The following is a 20,960-nucleotide window of genomic DNA, read 5'->3' on the forward strand; positions in this document are numbered from 1 at the left end:
TTTTGGGCCGGGTCTTGGGCAGGGGGCTGACTAGCAGAGGCAGCAGATGATACAGGGAAAGGAGCAGTGGTGTGCTCGGCCGGAGGTGAACGGCCTTGGTTCCATTGAGTGGGGTGTTTAGCATTCATATGCCTGTGCATACTGGTGGTGGTTAAGCTGGTAGTGGTGGAACCCCTGCTGATCCTGGTGTGGCACAGGTTGCACACCACAGTCCGTCGGTCATCCGGTGTTTCTAAAGAACCTCCAGACTTCCGAAAATCTAGCCCTCACCACGGGAGCTTCACTACGTCAAACATTTGGAGCTAATGCACCAGCTCTGGCCCTGCCTCTCCGTCTGGCCCCACCACTGCCTCTTCCAACCTGTTCTCGTCGAGGACTTGCCGCCGTCTCAGAAGCACTGTGTTCACCCGGCCTATCAACCCAGCTTGGGTCTGTCACCTCATCATCCTCCGATCCCTCAGTCTGCTCCCCCCTCGGACTTCCTGCCCTGACAACAACTTCACCACTGTCTGACAACCGTGTCTCCTCATTGTCCGACACCTCTTTACACACTTCTTCCATTACATCAACAATGTCATTATCACCCACAGACTGCGGGGAAAGAGCTCAGCAGCAACTGGACAAGTGGTTTGTGACTCTGGGAAGGGTCCAGAAAACAGTTCCTCAGAGTATGCCGGTTCAAATGCCAAATTTTCCTGGGAGGGGGCAGACTGGGGGGAAGGAGGCTGAGGTGGAGGAGCTGGAGGAGTGCTGATTTCGGTGACATGGGTGGACTGCGTGGAAGACTGACTGGTGGACAAATGGCTAGAAGCATTGTCCGCAATCCACGACATCACCTGTTCGCACTGTTCTGGCCTCAACAGTGCTATACCACGAGTCCCAGTAACTTGAGACATGAACCTAGGGAGTGTAGCTCTGCGGCGTTCCCCTGCTCCCTCATCAGCAGGTGGTGTCTCACCCCGCCCAGGACCACAGCCTCTGACCCCTGCATTAGTTGGACACCCACGCCCTTGTCCTCTACCCCTACCCCTACCTTCGGGTTCAACAATTTCAAAATTAAAGTGTAAACTGTAAAAAAAAATTTGTGTTTTTCTTTGTGTTTTTGTATTTTTTGTGTTTTTTTTTTTTAAACAAAACGATCAGAAGAAATCAAACAGCAACCACAGAAGATGATGATGATGATTGCTGTGGCTAGTTTGTAACCTACACTGACAGCAGACAACTGGATTTTGTGCTGTGCCTGTGATGACTTTTAGTTTTGAAAAAAAAATAAAAGTAAAAAAAAAATTGGCAGACTGTGTCTATTTCAATCAAACCCCTAATAAATTGTCCCACTTAGGTGTTTGAGATGGATATGTGTGTCACTAAGAGCTAAATAGAACGTTTGCAAGTCTCCCTGCAAATTCGTCACAATATGGTACTAGCTGCACTACTAGTGCCAGCAAGGCCAGCCACAAGCAAATAAAAAAAAAAAAATATATATATATATATAATGCTATTGTGGCCCTAAGAAGGCCTCTTGGGTTCTTGTATGGCTAGTTTGTAACCTACACTGACAGCACACAACTGGATTTTGTGCTGTGCCTGTGACTTTAAAAGTTTTGAAAAAAATAAATAAATAAATCGGCAGACTGTGCCTAATTCAATCAAACCCCTAATAAATTGTCCCACTTGGGTGTTTGAGATGTATATGTGTGTCACTAAGAGCTAAATAGAACGTTCGCAAGTCTCCCTGCAAATTCGTCACAATATGGTACTAGCTGCACTACTAGTGCCAGCAAGCCCAGCCACAAGCAAAGAAAAAAAACTATTCTAGTCATAACAAGGGCTGTTGAGTTCTTGTAGACTCACTCCTGCCTAACAGTAAGCTAATATAACACCCTAACGCTATCCCTGCAGCAGCAGCTCTCTCCCTAACGGCATCCAGACAGAGAATGATGCGAGCAGCGCGGGCAGGGGCTAGTCTATTCCAGGGTCACCTGATCAGGCCAGCCAACCACTGCAATCGACGTGTAAGTGTACCACGTCATGCTGGGTGGAGTGCAGAGTGTCCTGGCTTGTGATTGGCTCTGTTTCTGGCCGCCAAAAATCAAAACGGCGGGAGATGCCATTTTCTCGAGCGGGCGAAATATTCATCCGAGCAACGAGCAGTTTCAAGTACGCTAATTCTCGAACGAGCATCAAGCTCGGACGAGTGTGTTCGCTTATCTCTAGTTATTACCATAGAAAGAAACACTGGTCAGATTTATAAAAATGGCTGAGCGTTAACATACAAACTGGTTGCATCCTAAAGACATGAAGTGGTTAAAAAATAAATCTAAGCTAAACAGGTTTGAGGCGTATTTACTTGTGTTCACATGCCTGATTCATGAATAACTCATGTGATATCATTTGCATTCATCCGGCTATTTATATAAAGACTTTGCTGGAGCCACATGTTACCTTGTCTGAACTACAAGATTAGATGATGGATTCCAGTATGCAAGAGCCCTTTCAACTATATGACTTTGATTTCAAAAAATATCTGGAGAACTGTTTTTCAGGTAAACCCAAAATGGTCTTTGTAAATTCTTTAGATTTCTCAATGATAATAATAAAAAACCTTTCTCTTAGGAATGCTTAGATCCAGATAAGGCTTGAGGATTTCTCATTTCTTCTCCCATATACTATACTATACGGAAGATTTGGAAAATATATTGGGAATGATAAGAAAGGGAATTAAAAATAACTGGATATTTATGGTTTAAATCTACATGGACTTTTAAGTTTATGCTTTTCTGTTTTTTTTTTTATTCCATTCCAAAAAGCGATTTTTTTTTTTAATTTTACATTTACAGAGGGGAGGGAGATGTTTACAGAGATGTTTATGTTTACAGAGATGTGTGAGGGCTTGTTATCTGTGAGACAAATTGCACTTCTTAGTGGCATTTAATATTTCAGACAATGTACTGGAAAGCTGAAAAATGCACATATAAATTGACAAAATAACACATTTGCAGCATATTGTTGTGGACTCTGATTTTATGGCTTGCACTCCGTGCTCCAAATGACACCTTTCATTTTATTCTTCAGGTCTCTACAATCACTGGGATTGACTTAAAAAAAATAAAAGCATTTTGTATTAAAACATTTTTGCCAAGTTCTGAGGCCAATAACTTTTTCACACTTTAGTATACGGATCTTTGCAAGATACCCTTTTTGTGTACGAGCTGGCCTATTAACCCCTTAAGGAAGCAGCCTGTTTGCAGGTTAAGGCTCGCAACTTTTTTTTGAAATTTGACCAGTGTCTCTTCCTGTGGTAATAACTTTTCAACGCTTTAAGATATCTCTGTGATTTTGAGATTATTTTCTCGTGAGACATTGTAGTTTATGTTAGTAGTGTCATTTCGGTGATCCGTTCCTTTTTTGGGGGGTAAAAATTCTAAAATTTAGGAAAAATTTGAAAAAAATGACTATTTTCAAAGTTTCAAATGTTATACTTTTTAGACAAAAAGTGATACCACAATTTTTTTTGATAGAAACCTTTTGCCATTGGTCTTCTTTTTATATCCATTATTTGTTTTAAGTTTCCATTTTTTTTATGGATGTGAGAAGGTTTGAAGTTTTAGTAGCAACTTCTCAGATTTTCTTGAAATTTAAAAAAAATGCGAACTTTTTGGTGATCAATTCAGTTTGGAAGTGCCCTATAAAGACTTATGTACTATATACCCCCACAAGTATATATTACTTGCGTTTTTATCTGAAAAATGTCATTTTAGTGCCTCATATACTGTGCCCAACCCGTGCCACTTTAGACAAACACCCCAAAAATCATTCTGCGGGTTGTCCCGAGTACGGCAATATCACACATGTGCCAATAATTTACAGACTGGGCACACAGAAGGGATGAGAACGGAAGGAGTGAAATTTTGTACTATATACCCCCACAAGTAACACCATTTTATGAACCTAACATCTCAACCTATTCAAATCAGCATTTAAGAAGTCTGTTAACCCTTTAATTATTTTTCCAGAAGCATATGAAAATGGAGTGGAAATTTTGAAATTTAAATTTTTGATTTCAATCTTTCCAATTTAGCCCTAAAATGGATACATTCAGAAGGAATTTGAGGTAAATGTATATTCCTAATTTCTTGCCCTGCTTCTTACGAGTACGGCAATACCAGACATGTGGATGTCAGCTGCTGTTTCCCCGCACAGCGATGTCCAGAACAGAGTTAGCGATCCTGGGAATTTGGAAGGCCAATTTGGCTGCAAATATTTTGTGGTGCCACAGTGTAATTGAAGAGCCCCTGAAGTAAAAGTACAATAGAAAACCCCCCAAAATGTCACCATTTCGGAAACTAGACCCCTCAAAGAATTTATCGGTGGTTGTGGTGAGCATTTTAACCCCCAACACGCTGGTCAAAATTGAATGCAAAGTAAATGGTGCAGAGTAAAAATTGCGTTTTTATCTGAAAAATGTAATTTTAGTGCCTCATATACTGTGCCCAACCCGTGCCACTTTAGACAAACACCCCAAAAATCATTCTGCGGGTTGTCCCGAGTACAGCAATACCACACATGTGCCAATAATTTACAGACTGGGCGCACAGAAGGGATGAGAACGGAAGGAGTGAAATTTTGATTTTCCAGCTCCGTTTTCACACGTTTGGATTTGGAGTGCCATGTCATGTTGGCAGGGCCCGTGAGGTGCCAGTGAAATAGAAACCCCCAATAAATGATACCATTACGGAAACTAGACCCCTCAAAGAATTTATCGGTGGTTGTGGTGAGCATTTTAACCCCCGACACGCTGGTCAAAATTGAATGCAAAGTAAATGGTGCAGAGTAAAAATTGCGTTTTTATCTGAAAAATGTCATTTTAGTGCCTCATATACTGTGCCCAACCCATGCCACTTTAGACAAACACCCCAAAAATCATTCTGCGGGTTGTCCCGAGTACAGCAATACCACACATGTGCCAATAATTTACAGACTGGGCACACAGCAGGGGTCAGGAAGAAAGAAGCACAATTTAGGTTTTCAAGCTTCGTTTTCACTAGATTGGTAATGGGGGGTACCCCCGAGGTACCAGTACAATAGAAACCCCCAAGTAGTGAACCCATTTTGGAAAGGGCACCCCTCAAAGAATGTATGTAGGCTTGTATGAGCATTTTAACCCCTAAGGTGCTGGCTCAAATGTAATACAAAGTGAGTAGTGCAGAGAAACAATTGTATTGCAATTTATCAAATATGCCATTGAAGTGACAAAAGTATTTTGCCCAACTCATGCCACTTTAGACAAACACCCCAAAAATCATTCTGTGGGTTGTCCCGAGTACGGCAATACCACACATGTGCCAATAATTTACAGACTGGGCACACGGCAGGGGTCAGGAAGAAAGAAGCACAATTTAGGTTTTCAAGCTTCGTTTTCACAAGATTGGTAATGGGGGGTACCCCCGAGGTACCAGTACAATAGAAACCCCCAAGTAGTGAACCCATTTTGGAAAGGGCACCCCTCAAAGAATGTATGTAGGCTTGTATGAGCATTTTAACCCCCAACACGCTGGCCAAAATTGAATGCAAAATAAATGGTGCAGAGTAAAAATTGTGTTTTTATCTCAAAAATGTCATTTTAGTGCCTCATGTACTGTGCCCCCCCCCCCCATGCCACTTTAGACAAACACCCCAAAAATCATTCTGCGGGTTGTCCCGAGTACGGCAATACCACACATGTGCCAATAATTTACAGACTGGGCAGGGGTCAGGAAGAAAGAAGCACAATTTAGGTTTTCAAGCTTCGTTTTAACTAGATTGGTAATGGGGGGTACCCCCGAGCAGGGGTGTACCAAGCCTGTCTGCTGCCTGAGGCGAGCCATAGAGAGATGCCCCCCCCCCCCAACATATATGTAATATATAAGGGAGTGTCAGGACAAGATCCATCATATTGGTTTGGTGTGAAAATAAAGCAATGCAAAATACATACAGCGTACAGCCATGTATAATAAAATGTACACAGCTCCCCCAGCAATCACTATATACAGCTCCCCCAGCCATCACTATATACAGCTCCCCCAGCCATCACTATATACAGCCCCCCAGCAATCACTATATACAGCTCTCCCCAGCCATCACTATATACAGCCCCCCAGCAATCACTATATACAGCTCCCCCAGCAATCACTATATACAGCTCCCCCAGCAATCACTATATACAGCTCCCCCAGCAATCACTATATACAGCTCCCCCAGCAATCACTATATACAGCTCCCCCAGCAATCACTATATACAGCTCCCCCAGCAATCACTATATTCAGCTCCCCCAGCAATCACTATATGCAGCTCCCCCAGCAATCACTATATGCAGCTCCCCTAGCAATCACTATATACAGCTCCCCCAGCAATCACTATATACAGCTCCCCCAGCAATCACTATATGCAGCTCCCCCAGCAATCACTATATACAGCTCCCCCAGCAATCACTGTATACAGCTCCCCCAGTAATCACTATATACAGCTCCCCCAGCAATCACTGTATACAGCTCCCCCAGTAATCACTATATACAGCTCCCCCAGTAATCACTATATACAGCTTCCCCAGCAACCACTGTATACAGCTCCCCCAGCAACCACTGTATACAGCTCCCCCAGCAACCACTGTATACAGCTCCCCCAGCAACCACTGTATACAGCTCCCCCAGCAATCACTATATACAGCTCCCCCAGTAATCACTGTATACAGCTCCCCCAGCAATCACTGTATACAGCTCCCCCAGCAATCACTATATACAGCTCCCCCAGCAATCACTATATACAGCTCCCCCAGTAATCACTATATACAGCTCCCCAGCAATCACTATATACAGCTCCCCCAGTAATCACTATATACAGCTCCCCCAGCAATCACTGTATACAGCTCCCCCAGTAATCACTATATACAGTACCCCCAGTAATCACTATATACAGCTTCCCCAGTAATTACTGTATACAGCTCCCCCAGCAATCACTGTATACAGCTGTATACATACCTCTATATACACACACACATTACACCTATATATACAGCTATTACATGTCATACCTCTATATATACACACACACACACACATTACACATGTATATACAGCTATTACATGTCATACCTCTATATACACACATTACATCTATATATACAGCTATTACATGTCATTCCTATATATACACACACACACATTACACATGTATATACAGCTATTACATGTCATACCTCTATATACACACACATTACATCTATATATACAGCTATTACAAGTCATACCTATATATACACACACACATTACACATGTATATACAGTTATTACATGTCATACCTCTATATACACACACACACACACATTACACATGTATATACAGCTATTACATGTCATACCTCTATATACACACATTACATCTATATATACAGCTATTACATGTCATTCCTATATATACACACACACACATTACACATGTATATACAGCTATTACATGTCATACCTCTATATACGCACACATTACATCTATATATACAGCTATTACAAGTCATACCTATATATACACACACACATTACACATGTATATACAGCTATTACATGTCATACCTCTATATACACACACATTACACCTATATATACAGCTATTACAAGTCATACCTATATATACACACACACATTACACATGTATATACAGCTATTACATGTCATACCTCTATATACACACACATTACACCTATAAATACAGCTATTACATTTCATACCTCTATATTCACACACCCAGGGCCGGCGCTATGGGTAGGCAAAGATGGCAATTGCCCAGGGCCCCCTGAAAGAGGAGAATCTCTTCTTTCAAATGAATCTTGAATTTTGTTTCTAGGTGCTATGGATCCAGAGTTATTCAGGTTTAAAGTGAGAATATCAGGTGACATTTCTATATATAAAAATCACTCCCAACGGCAGTTTAACAGTTATTATCTCCGTTTTCCTAAAACTTAGAAACACACGAGACTCTCTTCTTTCATAGGAAAAAAGAAGTAAGGTTCTATGTGTCACAGAGCCAGAGATACAGCCCCTGAAATTAACCCCCCCTAATCCAGATTCTTAGCCATCAGGCTGCAGGGAGCATTTGCTGCACACAGGAGCTGCTGCACCTCACAGATAATGGAAATATTCACTTTATATGTTACTATATTTTGAGAATGGATAATATCAACTAATATTTATGTTTTTAACCCTTCTCTATGCAGAACTATCTAAGAACACACTTTGGGCCACATGTATCAATCGTTTTTTTCATTCAGGCGCACCGTTTTTGCACCATTTTTGCGACTAAACGCCAAACTAGCTGCGCAGCAAAAATAACCAGCTTTCCCTCATTTATTCTAGCAATCCAGATGTTTTGCTGCGCCTTATGATATTCATCACTTGCGACTTTTCATTTAGGTGCAAAAACGGGCGCAAAAACACTCCAGCCGGAAGGTGGCGTTAACTGAGAAGAAAGCACTTAGCCCCTTTGCAGAACAGCTCATTTCTAGCAGCAAATCTCAGCCAGACACTGCAGACACTAGTAGAGATAATAAAGACATTAGATACTCTGCAGACAGGAGCTGCACTCTATTTACAGTTCATCACCTTCTATTTACAAAACATTCTGCAGAATCCTGAGCTCACAGCAAGAGCTGAGAACATTGCAGAATGTTGCAGATACTACAGACAAGTGTCCCCCATGTAATTCTGCACAGTATCACCAGTGTGTCTGAGGGGGATACTGTGCAGAATTACAGGGGTGCAGCAGGAGACCAGCACTGGGGGATCCCCTCCAGGAGAAGCCCCTTCTGAGGAGGTCACTGGGTGCAGGGTGTCACACACCTGGGTGCTGCTATGAGAGTTATCTTCATTCTGGGATGTGGGAGAAGCAGAGAGGAGCTTGTAGCAGGATCACATGTAAGTGCCTGAATCTAACATTACGCCTTAACTGCGCCAAAATTGCGCCTAAACTGTGTTAAAGTAAAGTGATTAATAAGAGGCAGGAAATTAACTTATCACAGATGGTTGTAGCTTGTGATAATTCTGGAAAACAGTGCACCAGAATTTAGGCGCAACTACTACACTTAGGCGCACAAAAGTGATAAATGTGGCCCTTTCTCTCTTATTCCCTTTTATTTTGTGATAGTTTTTTTTTGTTGGGAAAATTGATTGATACGATGAACATTTGATCTTCTTCGCCTAATGTGACTACACCGCGACCAGAACATGTCCATAAAGTTATATGTAACACCAAAAACACACACATGTTCTGGAATAAAGTTTTTATTTCACACCATCCTCCATTATTTACACCTATGTTATGACGTTCTCACTCTCATTCTTATGAAGCGCTGAGGGTTCTGTTATTGTGCGGATAATACAATGGCGCACATATTTTGGTGAATACAGTATATTGGTGTGGGATATGTATAAGGCAAACGGATGAAGCAGCACTCCAGGAAAGGTGAAGTGAAAGTTATTTTTATCCCACCATAGATGCGACGTTTCGTCTTTTCTATAAAGACATTCTCAAGACACGAAACGTCGCATCTATGGTGGAATAAAAATAACTTTCACTTCACCTTTCCTGGAGTGCTGCTTCATCCGTTTGCCTTATACTATTGTTGGAGGGGTTGTCGGACCCCGACGAAGACCTGCACCCTATGATTTTTCACGGTGCCTCTCCACCACTTTGTTTTGCTTGGTGTGGGATATGTATGCTCTCCTCACATCTTACTGCTTTAGGAAAGTATATTTTCCTTATATAAGTATTCTGGATTTGTACATATTTTACAGGAAATTTTGAATGTTAATTGCCAAATGCATTGCCTGGTTGTCTGATTTCAAAATTATATAGGTTTTATGGCGCCTTTACCTTTTTTTCAGTTTTATTGATATATTTTGCAGGTTGTGACTGTCTAAAAATTTCCAGCTGAAAAGCAGATATCTAGTTATTACAGTTTTAGTGATATTATGTGGATTTATTTATGTGAACATATCAATAGCGCACATTTGTGAACTCTACACATGTCCATGCAATACATTTAAGAGATGTGAAGGTAAACATTTTCTGTTTGGATCAACTTTTTTGCCATCAAAGTCAAGTATTTTTTTTATAAAATGTTTCAATTTGAATCAAAATTGCATGAAGGCGCCTATTTCTATAAACTCTTTGATGCAATTTTGAAAATGGGGCAAGTGTCTGCTTTCAGAAAATATCGGTCCCTCTCTCCAAAGGGCCTCACAGTCTAATCAACCTACCAGTAATTTTTTGGAGTGTGGGAGGAAACCCACGCAGACGCAGAGAGAACATACAAAACCTTTGCAAATGTTGACCAGCGCTGCAAGGCTGTAGTGCTAATCACTGAGCCACCATGCTGCCCATAAATCTCCCTATCATCTATCTATCTCCTATAAAATTCTCCCATATTACACTTTGTTTTACCATACTAAAGGAGCCTCTTGCTGACTGACTGGTCATAAAATAGTTTTATTTTGGGGCCCCACTTTTAGTTTTGCCAAGGGCCCCACTTTGTCTAGAACCGGCCCTGCACACACCTGACATGTTGTACACACATATATACATGACAAAACACATATAAACAGGGAACAAAACACACACATAAACACATGACAAAACACAGGGAAGACACACACATATACACATGTCACTTACCTGGTATACAGCAGGATGTCCAGGTCAGGCAGGGGGTACATCATGGCAGTGGATGGAGATGTCTCCTCTGTGCTGCAGGCCCGTGCTGGTGGGCGGGGCTTCTCCTGTCAGCTTTGCCCGGGCTGCACCTCCAGGGAGACCAGCCACAGGTTTGAATGTGGCGCTCCCGTGCCTCCTCCTCCTCCCCCTGGCTCCTCCAGGCTGCCTCTGTGGTAGTGACACAGCAGCGCCGCACAGGACGTCCTGCGCGGTGCTGTAAGCAATAGTACTTGCATCTGAATGATGCAAGTACTATTGTAAGTAGGAGCAGCCTCGCATCCTGCAAAATGCCGCCCCCTCCTCCACCAGGAGGCGCACCGCCCTGAGGTGAAAGTCTCAACTCGCCTCATGGCAGGTGCGCCCCTGCCCCCGAGGTACCAGTACAATAGAAACCCCCAAGTAGTGAACCCATTTTGGAAAGGGCACCCCTCAAAGAATGTATGTAGGCTTGTATGAGCATTTTAACCCCCAACACGCTGGCCAAAATTGAATGCAAAGTAAATGGTGCAGAGTAAAAATTGTGTTTTTATCTCAAAAATGTCAATTTAGTGCCTCATGTACTGTGCCCAACCCATGCCACTTTAGACAAACACCCCAAAAATCATTCTGCGGGTTGTCCCGAGTACGGCAATACCACACATGTGCCAATAATTTACAGACTGGGCACACGGCAGGGGTCAGGAAGAAAGAAGCACAATTTAGGTTTTCAAGCTTCGTTTTCACTAGATTGGTAATGGGGGGTACCCCCGAGGTACCAGTACAATAGAAACCCCCAAGTAGTGAACCCATTTTGGAAAGGGCACCCCTCAAAGAATGTATGTAGGCTTGTATGAGCATTTTAACCCCTAAGGTGCTGGCTCAAATGTAATACAAAGTGAGTAGTGCAGAGAAACAATTGTATTGCAATTTATCAAATATGCTATTGAAGTGACAAAAGTATTTTGCCCAACTCATGCCACTTTAGACAAACACCCCAAAAATCATTCTGCGGGTTACCCCGGTTAGGGCAATACCCCATAGGAGGCAATAATCTGTAGGATGGAGACACGGCAGGGCTCAAAAGGGAATAACTTGTTGGAGCACAGACATTGTACTTTTTTTTTTTCTTTTTGGCATCATGAAAGATTTGTTGATGCCAATAGGGGCCAGTACAGTAGAAACCCCTAAGAACTGACCCTATTTTGGAAACTACACCCCTCCATGAATTGATCTAGGGGTATAGTTAGCATTTTAACCCCACAGGTGGACCCCTGAAAAAGTGCATAATGGATAGTGCATAGTAAAAAATATCCATTATGTCATTTTGTGCCCAGCTGCTGCCATGGGAGACAAACACCCTAAAAACCATGATGCATGTTTTCCCGGGTAAAGCATACGGGACAGTAATCTACAGGCTGGGCACATGGCAGGGCTTAGAAGGGAAGGTGCGGCATGCGGCATTATGTATAAGCTGTGCATCAGGGTAACAACAGGGTACAGGGTAACAACAGGGAAAGTACTTTATTACCACCTCTTGAAATTCCAGGAAAGTTCCCCTCTGGCCGGCATATCGATGCAGCACATAAGCATTATACAATGCCATCTGCATGATGTGCACGGCCAGCTTCTTGTACCACACCCTCGACTTCCGCATGGCATTGTACGGCTAAAGCACCTGGTCAGACAAGTCCACCCCTCCCATGTATTTGTTATAATCTATAATACAGTCTGGCTTGGGGGCTTCTGTACTGGCACCTCGTACTGGGACAGGGGTGGTGGTGTGCTCATGTATTGTGGTTAATACAAGGACCTCTATCTTGTCCTTGTACTTAACACACAATACAGAGTCGCTGCATAGTGCCCTGCTTTCGTGCCTTTTAAGTTTTTGCCCAAGCAGAGACTTAGGGAGACCTCTCTGATTTCTGCGTACAGTGCCGCATGCCGCAGTATTTCTGGAAGTGAGGCACTTGAACAGGGTGGTGCTGGTGTAGAAATTGTCCAGGTAGAGGTGGTAGCCCTGGTCCAGCAGTGGGTGCACTAAATCCAAAGTGCACTATCTTCCCTGTAACACCCAGGAAGGGGGGGCATTCTGGGGGCACTATAGTGGAGTCCTTCCCTTCATATATCCTGAACTTGTATGTGTACCCTGATGAACTTTCGCACAGCTTATACATCTTCACACCATACCTTGCCCTCTTATTGGGCAGGTATTGGCGGAAGTGAAGTCTCCCTTTGAATTGAACTAGGGACTCGTCTATGCTCACATGTTTGGCGGGGGTATATGCCTGGGCAAACTTGGCACTAAAATGATCTAATATGGGCCTGACCTTAAATAACCGATCATAACTGGGGTCACCTCTGGGTGGGCACTGTGTGTTGTCAATGTAGTGCAAAAACTTATGGATGGCTTCAAAGCGCATCCTGCTCATTGCCATGCGGAACATGGGGGTGTGGTACAGTATGTCTATGCTCCAGTAGTCCCTGATTGAAGGCTTCTTTACTATCCCCATAAGTAGTATTATGCCCCAATACTTGTGCATCTCTGCTGCAGTGACAGGGGTCCACCTGTAGGGTTGTGCATAAAAGGACGTGGGGTTTTGGGCAATATGTTGTGCAGCGTAGAGATTTGTCTGAAATATAATAATATTCAGCAGCGCCTCATCAGTCCCAGGCGCTTCTCCTGCAGAAGTCCCAGACACTTCTCCTGCAGAAGTCCCTGGAACCCTAAGGCGCCTTCTTGGGGGTCCTTCCAGGTCACTGGAAGATGAGCAGGAGGATGATGATAGGTAAAAGGGACCATCATCCCCACTAGCTGACTCGGTGTCAGAGGCAAGCATGTTATATGCCTCCAACACGGTGTATGTCTTCTGAGACATTGCACACAAAAAAAATAGAGAACTAGAAAAATTAGATAATGTGCACCAAACTACACGGATAAACCGTCTAGCAGGCACACAAAAAAAAAAATATAATGCACACCAAACTACACGGACAAGCCGCACAGATGGCACACACAAAAAATAATGTGCACTAAACTACACGGACAAGCCGCACAGATAGCACACAAAAAAAAAAAAGATAATGCGCACCAAACTACACGGACAAGCCGGAGAGATGGCACACACCAAAAATAATGCGCACTAAACTACACGGACAAGCCGCACAGATAGCACACAAAAAAAATAATGCGCACTAAACTACACGGACAAGCCGCACAGATAGCACACAAAAAATAATGCACACTAAACTACACGGACAAGCCGCACAGATAGCACACAAAAAAAATAATGCGCACTAAACTACACGGACAAGCCGCACAGATGGCACACAAAAAAAAGATAATGCACACCAAACCACACGGACCAGCCGCACAGATGGCACACAAAAAATAATGCGCACTAAACTACACGGACAAGCCGCACAGATAGCACACAAAAAAATAATGCGCACTAAACTGCACGGACAAGCCGCACAGATAGCACACAAAAAAAAAGATAATGCACACCAAACCACACGGACCAGCCGCACAGATGGCACACACAAAAAGTAGCTACGTACGGGTACACCTACGGCGCTCTGGAAAAAAATATTACAAGGCACCGAAAAAAAAACCTATGTACACCGCGCAAAAAGGCGCTACAAATGCACCTAGCTTGCCCTAAGACAAACTAACTACCGCTAAGACTGCTAAAGATTCTGTGCAGCGCTATTCACACGGCGCACTGAAAAGTGCGTCCAGTGCAGAACAACGCTAACACAGCGCACTGAAAAGTGCGTTTGGGTTCAGAAGGGACAGACAGGGAAAAACGGAAGACACGTGGGATCACACAGGGAACACACAGGGAACATACAGGACACAGGAAAAAACAGATAGGGATGGGAATTTGTAGGGAACAATAGGGATCAGATAAGGATCAGAACACTATTTATAGTGTAAAAGTGTATTTTGGTGCACACAGTAATGCTCTCTCCTCTCTCCAGCGATACCAAACCAAAATGGTGCCGCTGGAGGAAGAGGAAGGGGCTAAAACCACGTTTTTTAGCCCAAAATCGCTGTAATTGGCCAGTCAGGTTTGACTGGCCAATCACGGCGATTGGCGGGCGGGACCGATTTGATTGGTCGGGTGACGGAGACAGGAACTCCTCCTGCCTCTGTCACCCAAATCTCGTCCCGATGTCACCACGTCGCGAGACGTGGTGACAATTCTAAAATCCTATGCGCTCGCGCCGTAGCTGTACTGCGCTGAGCGCTAATCGTCGGAAGCTGCGCAGTACAGCTACGGCGCGGAGCGCTAAGGGGTTAACTTATATTAATTTGGAACCTATATCACTGTTTTATCACTATTTATTCAAATATTCATGGATGGAAAACTTGGCAAAAAAATGGCGAAATTTGGGTGCTAGTTAGCGTCAGGGTTTCAAGGGTCGGAAATATTTTTTAGATTTTGATAGAATGGGCATTTGGGATGTGGCTATTCCAAACATGTTTATAAATTTTACTGTTTATTTATTTTTATATGTGTTCTAGGGGAACTGGGGAGATTTAAAATATTTTTTTAACTATGTTATACTTTTTCTTACTATTATTCCACTAGGGTAATTTAACCCTGAAGGGTCTGATTGTTCATACTGTATACTACAATGGTACTGTATTGCAGTATATAGCAATTTTACTGATGATTAAAACCCATTGGCTGGCTATTAGAGATAATTATACATGGCAAGCATTTTAGATCTGTCAGGTTCGCTAGGGAGAATGCTGGGACTTCTGGTTCTTCTGTTGGTGCTAGCAGCGTTCTCCGACCCGCGGCGCGTACCTGCACAAACTACACCTCTCGTCCCGGGCAGCGGCTGCTAAGATCTCGCGCTGTCTAGGAGTTGTGTTCGGAACTGCTGGGACATGTGGTACCTCTGTATGGTGCCTGGTTATTCTGCACCATGAGGTGTTAATTCCTAGAAGTTGTCCAGCTCCTATCAGGTTCTGGAGGTAGGGTTCTGGCTGCATAAATTGCAGCTTCACTAGTCACCTGTGCCAGTGTTTGAAATCCCTTCATCACTCGCTCTCTGCATTAGGTTGACTCGCTCTGTATCTATATCGTTGTGACCTCGGCTAGTTTTTGACATTGACTCTTTGCTTACTGACTTTGTTATTGACGTACCCTCTCGTTGTGACTCAGGCTAGTTTACCATTGTGTTTTATGTTTGTCAGTCTGTTTGTGTTTCCCTTCCCACACTTATCCAGTGTATTTCGAATCTTCAAGTAGTCGCCCCACGGTTTAGCGTGGGGGGGGCTATAGGAAGGGACAGAGGTTGGGGCAAGCTCAGGGCACACTATCCCCTGTCTTCTGTGTTACCCAACCCTAACAGAAACACTGGCCCACACATAGGTCTGCATCCTGTATCCGACCTGCTACATTCACTCTTTCCATGGAGCCTTTGTCAGCTGTGGTCGCTCAGGTCCAGACCTTAACTAAGCATCTTCAGAGTCTGTCTGCCCGTCTTCAAATGCAGGTTTCGGGGCAGACAACACCACCACCTGCACCAGAACCTAAGGTTCCACTCCCTGACTTGTTTTTTGGTGACCGTAAGAAATTTTTTTCATTTAGGGAGGGATGTAAACTTTATTTTTCTTTATGCCCTCACTCATCAAGCACTGAGACACAAAGGCTGGGCGTGATCATTTCTCTTTTGCGCGGTGATCCGCAATATTGGGCCTTCTCTCTCCCACTTGAATCTCCATCCCGCTCTTCTCTCGACGCTTTGTTTTGTGCTTTAGGCCAGATTTATGACGAACCTGACCGCCGAGCACTTGCAGTTTCACACCTTAGATCTCTGTGTCAGGGAAAACTGACAGCGGAAGATTATTGTGCCCAATTCAGACAGTATGTGACTGACTCGCAATGCAACAAATGTGCCCTAAAAGACCAATTTATGTCCGGACTGTCAGACCGAGTACAGGACTTAGTCTTAGCTTATGCCGAGCCTCAGACATTAGATGAAGCTTTGACTCTGGTCATCCGAGTTGATCGTCGCCTAAGATCCAGGCGATCACCTCGGGCGTCCATTGACAGTCAGCCAGCGGCCAGTCTGTCTCCAGGCCGTCAAGAATTGGAATCCATGGAGCTGGATAGCATCTCTCCTGCACAGCGGAAGCAACACTGAATAAGATGCCATCTTTGTTTCTGCTGTGGAAGTCCTGATGATCAGATGCACACCTGTTCCAAGAGGCAGCAGCAGGACAAACTTCCGCTCCTAAGCAGTAATCGAGGGGACTGCTTAGGTGCTCAGGTACTCCCAGTTGTGTCTAGAATGTATTTACCTTGTATGGTTAAGTTTCAATCTGTTTCCTGTACTGGTCGTGCCTTCTTGGATTCAGGTGCTGCAACTAATTTAATTGATTATAATTTTGCCTCTCAGTTATCTGTATCATTGATTCCATTGTCCACTCCTATCCAGATGTCAGGTGCGGATTTGACCCCTCTACAGGCAGGGTTGATTAAATTCCGAACCCCGCAGATAAAGCTGATGGTAGGAGCTATGCATGAAGAATGGTGTTCTTTCCTAGTTATGGAAAATTTGTCTGAAAATTGTCATTCTTGATTTACCCTGGCTCCGGATCCATAATCCGGTAATTAATTGGGAAACTCTGGAGCTGGTTCATTGGGGTTCTGTAAGGATCACCTGACCAGAGTTTCATTATGTACAGTAGTGGCGGAAGATCAGAGTCTTCCACGTTTTCTCTCTGACTACTCAGATGTGTTTTCAAAACCCTAGTCCCAAGTCCTTCCTCCTCACAGGGAGTTTGATTGTAAAATTGACCCTCTTCCTGATGCTAGCTTGCCAAAGGGTCGTATATATAACCTGTCAGTACCAGAACGGGAGTCACTGAAGAGTTATATTGATGAGAGTTTGGCAATCGGACATATCCGTCCCTCTGAGTCGCCCACTGGGGCCAGGTTCTTTTTTGTTGAGAAAAAAGATGGTGGTTTACGGCCGTGCATTGATTATAGAGAATTAAATAAGGTAACGGTAAAAAACTCAGGTCCTCTCCCCTTGATCCCGGATCTCTTAAATCAGGTTTTTGGGGCCCAAGTTTTCTGATCTGGGAAGTGGATGAGTGGAAGACCGCATTTAATACAACTTTGGGACACTTTGAATACATGGTTATGCCCTTTGGTTTGAGTAATGCCCCAGCGGTTTTTCAAGGGTTTATAAACTCCATCTTTCATGATTACATCGGTGTGTTTATGGTGGTATATGTGGACGATATTTTGATTTTCTCTCCTGATATGGTTTCCCACCAGCAACATCTCCGCCAAGTACTTACCAGGTTGCGCAAAAACCACCGCTTTGCTAGGCTGGAAAAGTGTTTTTTTTTGTGTCCAGAAGGTTTCCTTCTTAGGTTATGTTGTTACTCCCTCTGATGTACAGATGGATCCGAGTAAGGTTCAGCCGCTCACGGACTGGGTTCGGCCTACCAATCTTAAGGCCTTACAACGTTTTTTTAGGTTTTGCTAACTATTATCGGAACTTCATTAAGAACTTTTCTGTGATCGCCAAACCCCTCACGGATCTAACCCGTAAGGGTGCTGATGCGAACAATTGGTCCCCTGCCGCTTGCTCTGCTTTTGAAACTCTAAAAGCGGCATTCTCGTCAGCCCCAGTTTTGGTTCAACCTGACCTCTCTCTACCGTTTGTTGTGGAGGTTGAAGCCTCCGAGGTTGGAGTAGGAGGAGCAGTGTTGTCTCAAGGGTCCTCCACTCTCACCAGACTTAGGCCCTGTGCATATTTCTCTAGAAAGTTTTCTTCTTGTGAGAGGAATTATGATATTGGTAATCGAGAGCTCCTTTCCATTAAATGGGCATTTGAAGTCTGGCGACACTTTTTGGAGGGAGCTCTTCATCCGATAACTGTGCTCACGGATCATAAGAATTTTGTATATTTGGATAATGCTAAGCGCTTGAACTCACGTCAGGCTAGGTGGGCCTTGTTTTTCTTTCGCTTTAATTTTGTGGTCCCCTACCGACTTGGATCAAAAAATGTGAAGGCTGATGCCTTGTCCCGTAGCTTCGGGACTCCTGAGCTTCCAGAGGCTACTAACAGTAATATTTTGTCTCCAGGGGTTGTGTTGGCAGCTGTCTCCTCCCACATCTCCTCTCAAATTTTAGCAGGACAAAGATCTGCACCTAAAGACCTTCCGGAAGGCAAATTATTTGTTCCTCTTTCTTGTCGTTTGAGAGTGTTGGAGGAGACGCATTGCTCGGTATTGGCAGGTCATGCGGGAATGCGGAGTACCTTGGATCTCTTAAAGAGAAGTTACTGGTGGCCTAACATGACTAATGATGTGCACACATTTGTCCAAGCCTGTCAGGTCTGTGCATGAGGAAAGACTCCCAGGAGACGTCCTGAGGGGCCTCTTCTTCCGCTTCCAGTTCCCACCAGGCCATTGTCTAAAGCGTCTATGGATTTTGTCATTGATCTGCCACCATCTCAAGGCTATACAGTGATTTGGGTGGTAGTGAACCGTTTCTCTAAAATGGGACACTTCGTTCCATTAAAAAGTTACCTTCAGCTGAAGAGTTGGCTGAATTGTTTATACAGAATACTGTACGCCTCCATGGTATACCAGATGATATTGTGTCAGACAGGGGCGTACAATTTGTTTCCAAATTTTGGCGAGCATTTTGTTCTAGACTGGAAGTGAATTTGTCGTTCTCATCGGCGTTTCACCCTGAGTCTAATGGTCAGTCCGAGAGGATGAATCAGGAGTAGAGATGAGCGAGCACTAAAATGCTCGGGTACTCGTTATTCGAGACAAACTTTTCCCGATGCTCGAGTGCTCGTCTCGAATAACGAGCCCCATTGAAGTCAATGGGAGACTCAAGCATTTTTCAAGGGGACCAAGGCTCTGCACAGGGAAGCTTGGCCAAACACCTGGGAACCTCAGAAAAGGATGGAAACACCACGGAAATGGACAGGAAACAGCAGGGGCAGCATGCATGGATGCCTCTGAGGCTGCTTAATCGCACCATTATGCCAAAATTATGGGCAACAGCATGGCCATGACAGAGTGACCGAATGAGGCTAGATAGCATCTAAAACATGCAATAATTGACCCTGACACTATATGGGACGGCATGCAGAGGCAGCGGCAGCAGTGGCAGGCTAGAGAGTCTCATGGCGACATACCCTAAATGGATTCAGGTTTCACCAAAGGAGGTGAAATGATTTCCTATGTGAACAAAAGGTTGACGGTATATTTAGTTGATAACACAGCATGGTGGCGACATAGTGACCAAGTTCCATAACGTATCTGGTGAAACACCCGAAAAATGAGCCTTACACAGCTCTTTTGATAAGGGGACGACATGTGGAGGCAGCCATGGAGACGACTTCCATGATTAAGAGCGACAGTATGGGGCGTCCATATTGCGCTGCTATGATTGCAACTTCAGGTCTCCAGCATGGCGGCGACAGATGGGCCGAGTTCCACTATGTATCTGGTGAAACACCTGAAAATTCTGCCTGACACAGCTCGTTTGATAAGGGGATGATGTGCTGCATATCCTCTCGTGCTCCAGCGTCTGGGGTATAGAGAGTTGAAATGAGACATTGGTGGACGCTGTGGAGGATCGTGGAGGCAAAATGGACAGGAAACAGCAGGGGCAGCATGCATGGATGCCTCTGAGGCTGCCTAATCTTGGGATGGAGCTGGCGGTCCACTGCCAGGCGAGCTTTCGCCTGTCCAAGCCCCTGTCTCTCGGCTCCTCCCCACCCAAAATGGGCCTGGGGGCCAGAAGCGTTTACTTTGAAAAAATTATAATTTTCAAAGCAGGCCGGGTCGTTTGAATATTTCACCTAGGAATAATGGAATAGCATAGTGGTTCTATTTTTAATTGTTTTTACGGAAATGGTTCCATGATTAAGAGCGACAGTATGGGGCGTCCATATTGCGCTGCTATGATTGCAACTTCAGGTCTCCAGCATGGCGGCGACAGATGGGCCGCGTTCCACTATGTATCTGGTGAAACACCTGAAAATTCTGCCTGACACAGCTCGATTGATAAGGGGACGATGTATGGAGGCAGTGAACTAGTAGTAGATTAAAGGTGCTGCAGTTAAAACTATGTTAGTTGGATCTTGAGATGGAGCTGGCGCTCCGCAGCCAGGCGAGCTTTCGCCAATCCAAGCCCCTGTCTCTAGGCTACTCCCCAAACAGCACTTCTAAGAACCTTTTGTATT

At 44.2% G+C, this 20,960-nt stretch overlaps 1 protein-coding gene across 1 annotated transcript in view; it reads left to right on the forward strand.

Moving 5' to 3' along the window:
- Positions 1-2,416: 2,416 nt before the first annotated feature.
- The window catches only part of LOC140065753 (phenylethanolamine N-methyltransferase-like), a 42,230-nt gene continuing 23,686 nt past the window's right edge, over positions 2,417-20,960 (forward strand). Inside the window, exon 1 of the mRNA XM_072113325.1 lies at positions 2,417-2,543. Within this exon, the coding sequence (XP_071969426.1) occupies positions 2,465-2,543 (79 nt within the window). The 5' untranslated portion in view covers positions 2,417-2,464. The remainder of the gene's footprint in view (positions 2,544-20,960) is intronic.

The sequence above is a fragment of the Engystomops pustulosus genome, chromosome 6 (assembly GCF_040894005.1).
Source record: "Engystomops pustulosus chromosome 6, aEngPut4.maternal, whole genome shotgun sequence".
Classification (NCBI taxonomy): domain Eukaryota; kingdom Metazoa; phylum Chordata; class Amphibia; order Anura; family Leptodactylidae; genus Engystomops; species Engystomops pustulosus.